This window comes from Neomonachus schauinslandi, chromosome 14, assembly GCF_002201575.2.
Source record: "Neomonachus schauinslandi chromosome 14, ASM220157v2, whole genome shotgun sequence".
Classification (NCBI taxonomy): Eukaryota; Metazoa; Chordata; class Mammalia; order Carnivora; family Phocidae; genus Neomonachus; species Neomonachus schauinslandi.
This window is the reverse complement of record NC_058416.1, coordinates 20343109-20359668: the sequence shown is the minus strand read 5'-3', so window position 1 is coordinate 20359668 and position 16560 is coordinate 20343109. Positions and strand designations below refer to the sequence as shown.

At 37.5% G+C, this 16560-nt stretch overlaps 1 protein-coding gene across 1 annotated transcript; it reads left to right on the top strand.

Annotated features, from left to right (window-relative positions):
- The first annotated feature begins 2420 nt into the window (after positions 1–2420).
- Positions 2421–6479, top strand: LOC110576983 (dynactin associated protein). The gene is made up of 3 exons (XM_021686219.1): positions 2421–2715; positions 5246–5326; positions 6150–6479. The coding sequence occupies exons 1-3, from the start codon at positions 2668–2670 to the stop codon at positions 6477–6479; spliced, it is 459 nt and encodes a 152-aa protein (XP_021541894.1). The 5' UTR covers positions 2421–2667.
- The last annotated feature ends 10081 nt before the right edge of the window (positions 6480–16560 follow it).

The following is a 16560-nucleotide window of genomic DNA, read 5'->3' as shown; positions in this document are numbered from 1 at the left end:
GCTGCTACGCTCTAGCGCTTTGTGATCTTGGCTGAGTAACCAGCATTCAGTAGCTGGGCAAAAGCGACAGACTTACGTGCTTGTTCCTTTCTCTGGGGAGTAATATTTCAATCTTTGATGGTCAGGGTGGAAATCAAACTTACAGGGCTTGGGTCATGAATGCTTAGACCAGACCATAAAACTGCAGGTTTAGGTTCAAGTCTGAGCATCGATAATAATTAATATACTTGCAGAACCAACAAATAAACAAAACAGAGGCTGTGCATGAGCTCACTGGTGCACAATGATTAACACAAAGAATGTGACGCCCCAGCAGTGACTTGTTCCCTGCTGAGAGGCACCAAAGTCCGGTGGCCTGAGCACCTTTCATGAAGTGAGGCACTAAACCCCAGGGTAAGAAGCTATTTAGGCTGGTGTTGAAAGAGGGCACCATCATTAGGCAAACCTCAACCTTAATTACCATAAAGCAACTGGATTTTTTTCTCTTTTTTTTAACCAGGCCACAGGTACAGCAACTAGTTTATTTTATGGTTTACTTCTGTGACATCAGGCCTTTAAACTACAGATTTCAGGCATCAAGCCTAGCCAAAATGCAAATGGAGCTTCCACGTTACTGTCAGAGAGTTGTTAAGAACTCAGAGGAAAGAGAGGGTATTGAAAAAAATCAGAAAGAATTTTATTAGAGCTCTCCAACGTATCTCAATAAGTACTTACTTTTAACTTACATCATACACAGAGAAATTGTCATGTTTGGTGCCTATTTATAAGATGAACACCCATGTTATCACACTCAGGTCAAAAGTAGGATACTTCCAGCCCCTCTTGAGTCCCTCCACGTTGTATCCAGCCCCAATTCTGCTTTTCTCCTTCCCCTGAGACGTAACCACTATTATGAATTTTATGTTAATCTTTTCCTTGCTTTTTAAAAAATGGATGTATCACTTATGAATGTATCTCTAAACAAGACAATTTAGTTTAATGTGTCTGTTATTTTTCCCACTACATTTTATTTGTCAGAATCATAGATTTGATGTGTTTAGTAATAGTTTATTCATTTTCATTGGTGAAAGTATTTTATTGTACAAATATATCACAATTTACTTATCTATTCTGCTGTTGATGTGAATTTGGGGCATTTTCAAAAAATTGATAAATAATGCTACTATAAACATTCATGTGTGTGTGTGCATGTGTGTTTCCTCTGGGAACATACTAGGAGTGGAATTGTTAGATCATATAGTATATGAATATCTTCAAATTTACTAGATAATATCAAATGCTTTTCAAGTTGTCTTACCAATTTATGATGCTGCCAGCCATATATTTATTTAGGATTTCATGATGGTTTGCTCATTTAAATTTCATAATTTTTTTCCATTTAAAAGTAGTACACCTCTATTAGTAGATTTATTTCTAGATAAAATATCTGTCTAGCAAATATCTGTTGCTGACATACAAAACTATGAAACAGTTACTTATACAAAACAAATTTAAATAAATTTAATTATAAGTCATTTAATATTTGCTTAATGAGAAGTCCAGAGGTTTGGAATTCGTTACATACTTTTTTTTTCATGAATCTACTTATCACACAATAAGACACGTCTGCTTTTGAATTCGGATATGTATAAATTTATTAATATTTTGGAAATTCATGTCATTAGCCTCCCTGCTGGAAGTTGTTGGCTTACAGGAAATGCATGATTAAGAAGGATTAAAAAGTCATTTTTTTCTCCATTCCATACTGCATGCCACATTGTCAAAGGCCCAGGGAGCATTAATTCTCAGATTGATGTAAAACATCACTTCAGTTTTGCATGCTGTATCATGTGAACTTTTCCATGGGAGAAATGGAAAGGTACCAAAGACATTGTTTCTTTTCTAGTTCTTGCTCATCAAAAAGGTTGGGGTTCATAAGAAGTGGTGACATCATTACATAGCCTAAAGCAACACAAATTTACATAGAAGCAGATCAGATTTACTGTGGATAATCCTTGATTCATACAATCAGGAGCTAATGAAGTATACTTATTTCCTATTTTTATCTTTATTTTTGGCTGAAACCATTTTAGTAAGTTTTTATTTCCCTTGTCCATCTCAGTATAGCCACTGACTTCAACAGCACCATAGATTTTATTCACCATTCACCTAAATCAATCATGACCCTGTAATCTCAATATTTTTTTATTTCTGGAAAATTTTGAAATTAGTCATTACCATAATCCCTCTGCTTAGCCACAGAATATTCTGTAATGTTCATAATCAAGGAGTGGCTGTGTGGGTTTTTTTAAGAAACAAAAGCTAAATTCCTAACCCATGAGAAATCAAGTTTTCGTGATTTAAATAAATTGTGTGAGATAAGGAGGGCAAGGGTTTTTATCTGCTCAGAATCCTGGAGTCATTCTTACAGCTGAGATAACTTTCTGCATGTTGTTTTTCTGAAGGGAGCAAATTTTTCTATTTGTTTTTCCTCAGCAAGCGTACATCGTGTACTTTGGGGTTGAATTTGGAAATTTTTTTGGAAAATAGATGATTATTGTTTTACATAATCCAGATTGAATAAATCCAGTTATTAATTTAACATAAATCCAGGATTTTCCAACTTCTCATACACAAAGTGAGTATAGACATCTCTGGAGTTGCATTTGAGATACCAGCACCCTCAGAATGCATGGCGACCGGCATCATGCTGTGGATATTGAACCAGTAGAGCTGGTGAGTACTAACGCCTTGCTTTCCTGTCTCATAGTGTTGCTTTCAACATTTAACATGTAACACGTCAAGAAAGTTAGGTTGCGTTTTTCTGATTTTGCTATTATAGGATGAAAGGAATCTTAGATGTTATTACCAGTAATCACAAGTGTTGAGGGGGGTTATTTAATATGCCAGATAATGCTTTTCATATCATTTGGGAATTGTGCATTAGACTTTTTGCCTAAATTTTTATATTTTGCCTGAATTTTGACATTTGTATAATAAGGTACTTGTAGACAAAATTTTTAGTAAATTATTTGGAATGTTGTTTATAGCACACATTAATATTATTTATTATTTATTTATGTTTATTTTATATTGTTTATATTATTATTTATTATTATATATTTGATCCAATGAAAATATTTATTCTCATTGGCCTATTTGTATTTAAAGTAGTAATTTATGGAAAATGTCTCACGAGGAGACTTATGCTGCAAATGTGTTACTCTAGTAATATAAAAATCATATTTCTTAGAACGTGTATGGGGTCTCATTCCTCATTCAAACAAATCTCTTCATTTTACACATCAGGGAATTGAAACATTAAGAGTCCACTTAGCTAGTGGCAGAGTCAGAAATAGAACTCAGATTTCACATATATAAGCTTATTTTTAAAAAAGATTTTATTTATTTATTCGAGAGAGAGAGTGAGCAAATGAGAGAGAGAGAGAGAGAGAGATAATCATGAGCAGAGGGAGAGGGAGAAGCAGGGTCCCTGCTGAGCAGGGAACCCGATGTGGGGCTCCATCCCAGGACCCTGAGATCATGACCTGAGCCAAAGGCAGAAGCTTAACTGACTGAGCCACTCAGGCACCCCTATAATCTCATTATAAGAAACTACTTTTCAGAAAACTTTACTACTACGTTCATAATAAGGAAAAATGAATTTTAAATCAACCTGAGTTTGTAGAACCAAGAGATGAATCAGAAGAAATAAATAGAAAGATAGGACTTGATAAAAGAATTGTTTGCCACTTGAAGGTTATATTTGTGATCACTTTTGGGATTCAAGAACTAGACTGTCATAAACTTCATTTATAGGATGACTCATATTTCAGGGAAGTTACAAAATGTCATTGCTTTAATAGCATGTATACATCATTTTATTTCCTTCTCCTTTTCATTATAAATAAAATGTGAGTTATGTTATTTCCCCACATGCCAAATCTATGCAATTTATTCCACTAGGCCAAATGATTAGATAATCTAGCTTAAAAAACCCAAGCAAACAAACAAAAACAAACAAAAAATGCAAATAGTGAAACTGACTTCTGAAACCATAAAAAGGAATGTTTGGATTTCCCTTTTTTTTTCTTTTTGTAATCTGACAGTCTATAACTTCTTAGATCCCCCAAAACAACAGGTAGAAAATTTTTTTTACAATTACTGAGTTTATTTGCTTATTTTAGAGCATTTGGAAAATATGACAGTAACAAAGAAAAAAGAAAAAATCACCCATGATCCCTCCCAGAAAAAAAAAAAAATCACTGCTAATATTTTGCTTCCTGTCCTCTCTCCCATCCAAACTAATTTTATTCTTATAATTGCTTTATTTTGCCATGTGAAATTTTTGTCAATTTACCTAAGTTTTTCCTCCCCAAATCCCATAATGATATTAATTAAAATTCAGAGATGTGAAAGCTTATACTGCTGAAGTTTTTTTATAAGAGGACATTTATCAAAGTTGTCTTTTTGTTCCTCAGTAAAGTTTTGTGGTTTTCTTTATATAAGTCCTATAGCATTTGATATGCTTGGCCATTTTATATTGCTTTATTACTACGAATAGCAGTTGCTAGGACATGCACACACACAGAAAATAAGTGCTGTTACATATATTTTTCGTATTTTTATAATCAGCCAATTTAATGAGTTCTTATTCCTTTTGAGAGATTGTATGGTTGATTATTTGGGATCTTGTTTGTAAACAGTCATATGATGTAGAAAAAAATGTTAATTTTATCTTCACATTTCCATTATTCACACATACTGATGAGAACTTCTAGAAAAACATTACCTACTATTGGTGTTAGGAGACGTTCTTCACTTCTCCTGACTTTAAAGGAAAGTGCCTGATGTCTCACTGTTAAATATGATGTTAGTCAGTGTTTTGAGGTAAACATTCCTTGTCACATTTGGGAATTACTATTTTATTTGTAGTTCTTTGAGATTTGTATTGTTTGTCTGCTTTTGTCAAGACTGAATGCTGAAATTTGTGAAAATGATCCTTGGGCACCTATTGAATCAATTATTTTATTTTTTCTTCATTGATCACTTGGTGGGAAAAACGTATTTGTACAATTCCTATCATACCATTTATTAGAGTTTCAGATTCTTCTAGAACTTGGTTGGTTCTTCATTTAATACATGTTGGATTCACATCATTTATATGTGCTTCATTTGTTTATGTTCCCAGATAAAACTTTCTTCATCTTTAAAATAAGACTTGTTTGCTTGTTTATTTATTTATTTAAAATGTCTTTCTCTGCAGTTGCCCAGAAATCCATACTGTTTGAATGAAGGAACCCGTTGTGGTTGTAGATTACCCACTGTGACCCTCCAGCCGCAGTGGGTAAGATTTGGGACAGGGGGTAGGTGGGGAGTCTTTAGCAGTCCGTGGACCACTGGTGAAATGGGGAAGGCAGGCCCTGCTCTACAAACTCTGCTGGGCTCTCATGTCCTTTCACCCCTCACTGGCCCCACTTCTCCTGTGCTGCCTGTCCACAAGCTTCTGGTGACACCTGGGACCCACAACCCCCAACAGTTTGTCAGGGCTTCATTCTATTCCTTGAAGACCCTACCCATACCAGAGCTAATACATTTTGTATTTTGATGTCTTTCCAAGCTCAATGAAAGTCCTCGTATGTATGTTTAAGAAATAAAAATGTATTTAAAAAATATTTTTCTAATTATAAAATTTCAATATGTAATATGAAAAGAGGAGATCATAATGAGCAAAAGAACACCTGCAATTTTCCATCACTCAAAGATAACCAATCTAAATGTTTTGATATGCGTTTTCAAAATTTTCTTAACCATGAGGACTAGCTAGATAATTTGATTTATATTGCGATATTAGTAGCTGATAATAACTTAACAGTAATATATTCCAAAGGCAATCTATTTGCATTTGAGATGATGCCTTATTGCTTTAGTACAACTCAGAGGGAACTTTCTGTCCTCATGGACTTGTGGACAAGTTGTGTGTGTGTGTGAGAAGAGAGATAAAGAGAGAGAGAGGGAGGGAATAAGAGAAAGAGACAGCTGATAAACTGTACTTTAAATTATAGCATTTGGAGTAATGAAACAGGTTAGCCTTATTCTAATTGAAATCAGTTACCTAAGTCACTACTATGTCATTTGCTGAAATATTCACTTTTCATAATTCATTGCAGGTTACAGCAAAACCATGGTCACTCTGGAAAACATTTCTGGTGTGTCTTTTGGCCTGTCTAATTGCCACAGCGCTTGTTGTTCTGGTCTTATATTTTGTCCACTTTGGCAAGCCCACCGACAGTAACACTATCATCATTCATGCAGATGGAAAGTCAAATCATGTCACCTGCATCCCTGGTTCTACCCCATCTCCTGCCTCATCAACCCTGCCTGGATCTCCTACCCCTGTGCCCAACCAAAGCTCCTCTGCCAAGGCGTCTCCATTTTCTGTGGAGACGACCAAAACAACAACACTGGAGCATGAAATTATCATTGAAGATCAAAAATGACATTTTTGAGCCCTTAGCACTCCTCCAGCCAGATCAACACTCTCACCCAGGAGGAGGCATGTCCAGGTGTCCTCTCTTCCCTGCCAAGAGGCTGCAAAGCATTTGGCTTCATGAGAACTTGCCCTTTGTGCTCCAATCATTTGCTGTATTCCCATATGGTAATGACTCAGTCTTGCGCCCTCCAATGTTCAAATGATTGGAAAAAAATTTTTTTTCAACTGAGCCTGATTGATTCATTCAGGCAGGGGCCCAGAGCTTCCTTTTCATCCCTCCTATACAACCAACTTTATTCTTCACAAATGGGGGTTTCAACTGAGAAAGAGGCTGCCAGGTGGATCCCGCTCTACTTTACTCCCTGCCTGTTGGTTCTTAAGCCAGTATTTACCATCTAGTTGTTGCTTATTTTACAATCTCATATACTTCACTATTTTCAGCATTTGTATTCCAATAGGGAGAAGGAAATATTCAATTAAAGTAGTTAATGAGTAAGAGTTTTTAAATACCTGTTGGTTATTATAGACACATTTCTCTTGTTGGGAAACCCAGAAAAGAGATTAGTGAGGTTAGGAATAATCAAGGAAGATTTTGGAGAAAAACTAAGAGTTGAAAAAGGGTGAAAAATTGGACTTAGGTCAGGTCATGATCCCAGGGTCCTTTTGTATTGTATTTCGTTTTGTATTTTATACTACAATTTTGAGGGCACATTGCTTGCAATTTGCTATGAAACACAAGACTTGTTCAATATTTATATTGAGTGTTTAATATTCACTAAAAGCATACACATTTCATTCTGGGAAAGACTTCTGAGTTAAATGAACCTGCCCTTTCCACCCCCAACCTCCAAACTCTACAAAAGTGTAAGACTGCCTCAGACAAGGAGGTTTCCTACCCAAAGATTCAGCACTATGAGTGGACACTAAAGCCTTGTTATCCAGCTTCCAACTTCTGATTGTCTTTTGCACACCGTTAGAGGTTCTGGAAGCATTGTTTTGTTTTCCTAAAGCAAAAGGCTTTGTGTTCTATATAACTCTAGGTTGATTTGGCTGCAGTCAATAATAGGCCATATAGACTTTGAGGCCTTACTGAATACTTAGACTCCACAAAAGAAAGATCAGAAATATGGTCATTCCTTACAAAATTATATATGGGCAGCTAGTATTATTTTTCAGACACCAAGAGATGTCCAAATCTGAGTCTTAAAAAAGAATTTTATACCACAAATATCATTTGATAATACAACTTAAGAATGATGAAAGTTGTTATATACATTTTAGAAAAGAAATGTCATAAAGTTCTAGATAAGGTTGATAAACACAAGGGAGTGAATGTGCGTGCATTTTCCCCTAGTACGATCTTAAACCAATTTGTTTCTATTGTAGTTTTTATTTAAATGCTTGTGAAGAAGAAAGACTAAACTCACTAGGTTCAAATGTACTTCCTAATATAATTTAAACTTCACTTTGTGATATAAAAGTAAAAAAAGCGGGGCACCTGGGTGGCTCAGTCAGTTAAGCGTCTGCCTTCGGCTCAGTCATGATCCCAGGGTCCTGGGATTCCTGCTCAGCAGGAAGCCTGCTTCTCCCTCTCCCACTCCCCCTGCTTGTGTTCCCTCTCTCGCTGTCTCTCTGTCAAATAAATAAATAAAATCTTTAAAAAAAAAAAGTTTAAAAAGCTTCTTTAAAAAGACCGAAAATAAACTTACTGCTAATTAAAATTAAAAAAGAAAAAGTTCTGTATTCTAGAAGCCATGCTAAGTAACTAGATGTTGTAATAAGAGCTGTTATTTACTTCCTTTACTTTTATAGATACTACGGAATGTGGTATGGTAACATGGGAATGTGGTATGGTAACATGGTAACATACCCCTTTATGTTCAAGGAGAATCTTAGCAATGAATTTCCTACATTAAATATTGGGTTGGAGGATATTGTAATTAAGTTATCTGAGATCATCGGGTTTCTGTGCTTTGTCAAATAGAGATGTAAACAAGCTCTTGGATTTTTTTTTTTTGCTTTAGACTTTTATGGTTTAATAAAGTATTAAAATAGTAAACAGAGTTGTGGAAAATATCTTCACAAGTTAAAATACATAACTGGAACAAAAATTTTATGAAGTACTGTTAAAATAATAAGTGAAGTGTGTATAGTCAATAAATGTAATCGCCCAGTTTTAATGATTTATTCAGCAAATATTAAAACCATATATAAGCACTAATATTTATTGTTTCAAAAATTTATTCACTGTATTTGATTGATAGTAATATATTTTAAATTAGTCAGGAAGCTTCTCTATTTAAAACATCTGCTACATAGCCTTTTGTAAGTCTATTCTTAAGCACAAAGTAACTTTATGCTAAGTTTACAAATTCGCTTCACCAAGTAAGAGTGTAACTAACTTCTTTAGAGGCTTTACTGGAAAATGTCTTACTGGGCATTTTGTTTCCCCCAAGGCTCATTGATCTATACTGAAAATTTGCTGTAATAGGTAGCCCAGCTCCATGATGACATAAGCCACTCAGGTCAAGGAGCCCAGCTCCATGATGATAAGCCACTCACTCTGATAATGTGCAGTTTCAAAAGGTTTTAAACTTTGAAACTATAGCTGACAACATTGACTCCATCTTTGGCCATGCATCTTGCTCACGCCTGCGCAGTGACCTCCTCTACGTGTTCCATGCCCAGAGGAGATTAAGGTATACCCTGACCCGAATGTGGGAAGGCTAGTTCTGATCCTGAGCGTCTCTAAAGTGGCACACAGAAGGCTCCACTTTAGATAACTAGTAGAGATCCTCTGGTGCACACAGATGGCGCCACTTTAGGTAACTACCCTGCGGCAGCACCACCATACCCCTTGCTCTATAAAAGCTGGGGATTAAGGTCCAGCCTGGGCAGGGAGTTTTTCTGCGTCTGCTGTGGATTATCCTCTGCGGGATCCCCACTGTCAGTAAGTTTCCCTGAATAGAACTCTTTGTAAATGGTATAGAGAGGCTTGCTTCGTTTTTCAGTCTCAAAGTGCTTTCTCTTTACTTTACTGACCCTCCTCCACCTTCTAACAATTGGCAAGTCAGCCAGGAGACTGAAAACAAAACAAGCATGGGCAAAGGGGAAAGCCCCTTGTTTGTGGGAGAAATGTGGAAGGACTTGCCAAGTTTTTGGAGCATTTCAGACCAGTAAATGAATATAGGGATGACCCTACAACCCCCCCAGCCAAAAAAACAAACAAAAAACCTACCCAAGGGATTGTTAGATACCCTATCCAAAACAGCAGGGAAAGGAAATGGAGAAGGGAAAGTGACCAACCTACTGTGGTGGTAGCTTGGCTGTCAATCTGTGCATATGAGACACCACGGAAATGCAGTTACTAGTAAGGAGAGAATTGGAACAAACCAGGGAAGTGTGTCTTTAGAAGCATGGCTTTAGAAAAGGATATAGGAGCCCATGTTCTTCTAATGTGGGCATTATGTCCAAAAGAATCCAACAGCAAGAGGAATGCTTGGAAATTATGGTGTGTAAGATGGCATGGGCACAGACTTTCACAGACTAAAGTACGAACTGTTATAGCTCAAGAGAATTGAGACCCAAAGTACAGAATCCCCGGGATAATGACTCATCTGATGACATTATCATAGAGGGGGAAAATGATGTATGGGGCGTACCTTTTGATTCAAAGACCCAGGCCATCTGTGGGCCTGGGGATGACAGAGAAGTTCCCACTAGTGAGAAAATGACTATGAGGGACTATTCTGCTGCTGAATTAGTGGGACTAGCCAGCAGCTTTAAGCAAAAGGGCAAGAGAGGTGGCTGCTTGGGTGTTACGACTGCGGGACCCTGGGGGAGATGATATTATGTTAAATGGGTTTGAGATGTCAAAAATGGCCGCAAGTCACTGCTCAACGTGCCTTTAACAGGGATTAGATGCTGCAGGCGTGGGTGAGAATCGAGGTGCTTAGCTAATTTGATTGATTGGATAAATGCTACCATTAAGATAACCTGGCCTAGGGAAGGGGCTGTTCCCCCAGTGTTACACTGGACCTGTATGGGAGAACCACAAGAAATGATATGTAAACTGGGAGTTAAAACATGCCATCTATGCCCAGCATTTTGGAAGCCCAGGCGAAGAATTATTTTCCTCCAGTAGGAAAGACCGTATCTTACAGTCAGCCCTGGGGCATGGGGGTGGATTTTAGCATCTGTCCTTGCCCCTATGGGATAATCGGCCCATTGCTAGAGTAGCTGCTATGGTGGCTGAGTTAGGTGAAACTGAAAGAATCCGTCATCAGGGAAGCAGTTTGAAAAATAGGGAGAAACAAAGGATTCCGCCAACGATAACATGGCAGAAAGGGGGGCCCATCAAAGTTTCTTGTCAACAACTATGGCAAGATCTAGTATTATTGGGACCCAGAGAGAAAATACAGACAACCCCGTTTGGTCTTGCTAAACCTGTGGAAAGTGCTACATCCAGCAAAATAGTTTATTCGCTTAAAAGAAGGCTCAAAAAAGCCAGGTGCATTGCCAAGTGCCCCTCCACTATTGGGAGAATTTCAGGGGCTGATACCCTTTACCCCAAGAGACTATGGGTTAGGCCAACATTGTCCTCTAGCGTGTGTGTTGCCAGGGGGAACCCATGTTGAGTTGACCATTTATTGGTCTCCCACTGGGAGGCAACCTGTGCTGGCTCTGATAGATGCTGGAGTTGGATGCATGCTGGAGTTGGATACATACTTATCTATGGAAACTCCTCAAAATTCTGAGGAGAAAATGAAGCCGTTAATGGTTATAGGGAACAGGTTATCAAGGTCAGCCCAATTAGTCTCTACCTACAGATGAGCAGGTTTCCTCCCTGCTGTTTTCTAGTGCATATTTCCCTCATTCCTGAGTATATTTTGGGTGGAGAGGTATTACAGGATCTGGATCTAACTACAAGGACAGATGTATACCCAAATAGTGAAATTCATCATCATGAGTCCTGCAAAATGGGAACCTATACGCTGCCATTCCCTGGAAAGCCATAAACCTAAAATAATATAAGCTACTTAAGGGGCATAATGAGATTACTGCCACCATTAAAGAATTAGAAAAGGTTGGGGTAGTTCTGCTCAAAGCCCATTCAGTAATCTGGTTGGGCCTATAAAGAAATCTAATGGGACCTGGTCAATGACAATAGCTTACAGGGAACTCAATGAAGTTACTCTGCCCATCCATGCTATGGTGCCTCGTATAGCCTTATTGTTAGAAAAAAATCACAGCATCCATTAAGACATATCATTATGTACTGGACCTATCTAATGTGCTTTATAGCATTCTGTTAAAACTTGAACCCCCAAACCAATCTGCTTTCATGTGGAATGGGAGACCATGAACCTTCCAGACCTTTCCCCAAGGGTATCTCCACAGTCCCACAATTTGTCATAGGATGGTAGCCAGAGATTTGGAAAAATGGATATTTTTAGAGGAGTGGTGCTTTATCATTATGTAGATGATGCTATGTTAAATTGTGATGACTTACCCTACCTGTCTCAAGCAGCCACATCATTACAAGTCAGGAGGATGGAAGGTAATTACCCACTGATCTAAGGGTAAGGTCAATCAGTAATGTGTCTGAGGATCATATGGTTAGGTAAGACAAAAGTAATGCCAGAGGCAGTCACTGATAAAATACAAGCCTTCCCAATCCCTACAATGGCAAAAGAATTATAAGCTTTTGTTGGTTTATTGGGTTATTGGAGGTCTTTCAGTCCCCAGCTAGCACAGATATTAAAACCTTTATATGTCTTGGTTAAGAAGGGAAGCCAATGGGATTGGGGTGCTAATCAACAAGAGGCTTTCTTAAAGGCATAAATGGTAGGAAAAACAAATACAGGCCCTGGGGATATTAAACCAAGTATCTTTTCTGACTACAATGATAGGAAACCAGAAATCAATAACTGGAGGAAAGCTGGAAAATTTACAAGCATGGGGAAACTAAACTGCACACTACTGAGCAAACAATGGGTCAAAGAAGAAATCAAAAAAGAAATAAAAAAATACCTGAAAACAAAATAGAAACACAATGTACAAAAACCTATGGGATTCTGCAGGCATTCTAAGAGGGACAGTTTATAGCAATAAATTCATATTTAGAAAACAAAGATCTCAAATAAACAACCTAACTTTATACCTCCAGGAAATACAAAAAGAACAAACTAAGCCCAAAGTTAGCAGAAGGAAGGAAATACCATAGATCAGAACAGAAAAGCCCCCCCAGCAATGAAAATGAATCAACCATTGATACATACCACATGATAAATCTCAAAGTAATTATGCTGAAAGTGGGCAAACGAAAGAGTACATACTATGATTCCATTAATAGAAAATTCCAGAAAATTTAAACTAATTGATAGTGATAGAACACAGACCATTGGTTGCCTAAGGATAAGAATTGGAGTGGGACATATGGGGTAAAGAAATTACAAAGGGGTATAGGGAAAATTTTGAGGGTGATGACTATGTTCATTATCTTGACTGTGGTGATGTTTTCATGGGTTAGAACTTATAAAATTGAATGATTCAAATATGTGCAATTTGTTGTATGTCAATTATACCTCAGTAAAGCTACTTCAAAAAAGACCAGTAAAATAATAGAAAAGATGAATGAAACTAAGAGCTGGTTATTTGAAAAAATAATAATAATAAAATTGACAAACTGTTAGCTAGACAAACTAAGAGTCAAATAACATTAGAAATAGAAAAGGAGATATTACAACTGATACCACAGATATAAAAAGATCAGAAGAGGTTACTGTGAACAATTCTATGCCAACAAATTGGATAACTGAGAGGAAATGGAGAACTTCCTAGAAACCTACAATCTACCAAGACTGAGTCAAGAATAAACAGAAAATCAAATAGATCAATGTGAGTAAGGTGAGTGAATCTGTAATCAAAAACTTTCTAAACTTTTAGAAAAGCTCAGGACCAGATGGTTTCACTGGTGAATTCTACCAAACATTTAAAAAATTAATGTCAATCCTTTTTAAAGTGTTCCAAAAAATTGAGGAGAGAATATGCCCAACTCCTTTTAGAAGGCTAGCATTACCCTGATACCAAAGCCAGATAAGGACACTTCAAGAAAACAAAACTATAGGCCCATATCCCTAATGAATGTAGGTGCAAAAATTCTCAACAAAATATTAGCAAACTAAATTGAATCATATATTAAAAGGATAATATCCCATGACCAAACTAAAAAGCTTCAGCACAGCACAGGAAACCATCAACAAAATGCAACCTGTAGAATGGGAGAAAATCTTTGCAAATCATAAAATCTGATAAGGTGTTAATATCCAAAATCTATAAAGAACTCACAACTTGATAGGAAAAAACAATCCAATTTAAAAATGGGTAGAGGAATAGGATAAACTTTTTCCCAAAGAAGATGTACAATTGGCTAGGAGCTACATGAAAATGTGCTCAAAATCACTAATCAGGAATACGCAAGTGAAAACTACAATAAGATATCACCTCACACCTGTTAGAATGACCATGATCAAGAAGATGAGCGGACAGGTGTTGGCAAAGATGTGCACAAAGGGAAAACATGCACTGGTTGGGATGTAAATTGGTGTAGCCACTATGGAAAACGGTATGGAGGTTTCTCAAGGAATTAAAAATAGAACTATCATATGATCTAGCAACTGCACTTCTGGTTATACTTTTGAAGCAAATGAAAACAGGATCTGGAAGAGATATCTGTACTCCCATGTTCATTGCAGCATTATTCACAGTAGTCAATATACGGAAACAACATAAGTGTCAACAGATGAATGGATAAAGAAGATGTGAAAAAAAATTCAGCCACCAAAAGGAAATCTTGCCATTTGTGATAACGTGAATGGAAGCTGTGGGCATTATGCTAAGTGAAATAAGCCAGGGAGAGTGAAATACTGTATGATATGATTTGTATGTGGGACCTAAGAAAGCTAAAATCCTAGAAACCATAGAAACATAGAAAGTTTCTTTTTTTTTCACAGACAAAAGACTGAAGGTAGCTGGTACAGAGTTGGAAAAAGTAATTTCACGGTCCTCAGAGACCTGAACTCCTTTATTTCATTGCTCCACATAATCAGCATCTGGCTTCTATTTCATGGTTCAAAATGGCTGCTTAAGCTCCAGTCATTATGTCTGTATTCCAACCAGCAGAAAGGAAGAGGCATGAAAGAACTGATCCTTCCTTCTAAGAATATTTCTCAGAAGTTGCATGCAACAATTATATCCCATTACCAAGTTTAGTCATATAGCCACACCTACCTGTAAGGAAGGCTGGAGAATGTCTTAATATGCTGGATGTTTGTGTGGCCAGTTAAAATTAATGGTTCTATTTATCAGGAAAACAAAGAGAATGGATATTGTGGGACAGCTCAGTCTCTGGCATAACAATTAATTCCAAAATTTTTTGGAGAAGTAAGCATTTTATCCCAACTTCCTAATCCTTTTAAAACTCTTCCATAAGCACTCTGACAGTAGCAAAATTCTAACAGTGTCTAATGATCGTGAGTCAGATGTGCTGTGTGACATTACAGTGACGAGGGAGCTGTCGGCAGGTGCCGGCCATACCAGCTGAGGATTCAGGTCTGCAGGAGCCTCCCCTGTCACTGGTGAGCACCAACGCCCCTCCTGGGAGGAGTGGGATCATGCCTCGTGCTTTCGTGTATCCCCACGGAACCCAGCCCTGTGCCCGGCTTAGAGAAACGACAGAGCAAGCGCTTGATGTATTCAGGCACTGACCACCTCCTAAAAGCAACAAGCAGGAAGAGATTGTGGAGATTATCGAGTCCAAATGGCCCTTCTGAGATGTAGGACCTGAAGCTGGAATAAAGCTTGAGGCGCTGGCTCTGCACACGCACCGCGTCAAGGACTCTAACCCCGGTGACCTTGCCTGACAGCGCATCGGTGGTAAAGCCGGGTGGACGTGAACTCTGATCTCAGGCTCTGCGCTAACCTAACACTTTTTTCACTTTACATCTTCTGGCTTACATTCTGACATTTTTCCTGTGTGGGTTGTGTTTAACTCCCATTTGATTAGTGGCTACCTCATTTTAATGTATTTTATTTTCAGTTGGCAGAAGGAAAATTCTGTTCCTTTTATATTGTCTCCATCTCCAATTTTGCTTTTCATTTTCTCTGAGAAACAGGTTTTCTTTCTTAGGTCTCGAAGGGTCTAATATGTATGTAGAGTGAAGCCTACATGCTCTAAGACCAGGTAGCCCAGACTTGAAACCTAGTTCTCTCACTTTTGATGTGAACTTTGGCAAATTACCTGAACTTTCTGTGCCCTAGTTTTCTCATCTAAGAAGTGGAGATTAAAAATCCCACTTCATACATCTATTGTGAAGAGTGCATAGATTAATATATATAAATCACTTAGACTGGCCCCTGGCAAATGTTCAGTAAACGTTATCTGAGGATGATGGTGAATTCTTAAGTCAAGGATGCTCTTCCCTTGCTACCTAGCATGTTTCTGGCCAATTCTCCTTTAATAATAAGTATTCAGAAAATTATAGCTAATATTGACATTCAACCAAGAAAAATATCACAAGGGAGTTGAAGCTTCTCAGACAGTATTTTCATGTCGGTACCTCAAAGCTGAATAGAGGTTAGGGGGTGGTGGAATTAAAAAGTGCACATGGAAAGACACTGCAATGATTGGGGAGGTGAGTGGGAGATGACCTTTCCTCCTGCAGGAGGAACAGAGTGAATGCACTATTAGCTGGCTAAGCTGGATTAAGAGAATTACATTACACACATCTTCTCAAAGTGAAAAGTAGTCTTAAACTAAATTTAGTTATTTTTTTATTATTGGGAACCAGGGAGGACTGCCGTAGTACAGAAAATTAAGATTTAAATATTTAAAAACTTACGCTGGATAAAATATATTTTTGTATATTTTAGTTTCTATGGTACTTCAGATTCTCACAGTCCCTTTCCTCAAGGATATCTTAATAACATATATGCATTGAAACCAATTGCTCTTGACAAATGGGCTAGATTAGTCTCGTCCTGGGGTTGACTCAGGGCAGGAAGGTAAATTCAAATACTTTGGCAGG

What these genes read in the sequence shown, in the direction of transcription:
- LOC110576983 (XM_021686219.1), top strand. Translation starts at nt 2,668, where the DNA reads ATGCATGGCGACCGGCATCATGCTGTGGATATTGAACCAGTAGAGCTG. An exon ending in ATATTGAACCAGTAGAGCTG is followed by an intron (nt 2,716 to 5,245) that starts GTGAGTACTAAC and finishes CTTTCTCTGCAG; the next exon opens with TTGCCCAGAAATCCATACTG. An exon ending in TGACCCTCCAGCCGCAGTGG is followed by an intron (nt 5,327 to 6,149) that starts GTAAGATTTGGG and finishes AATTCATTGCAG; the next exon opens with GTTACAGCAAAACCATGGTC.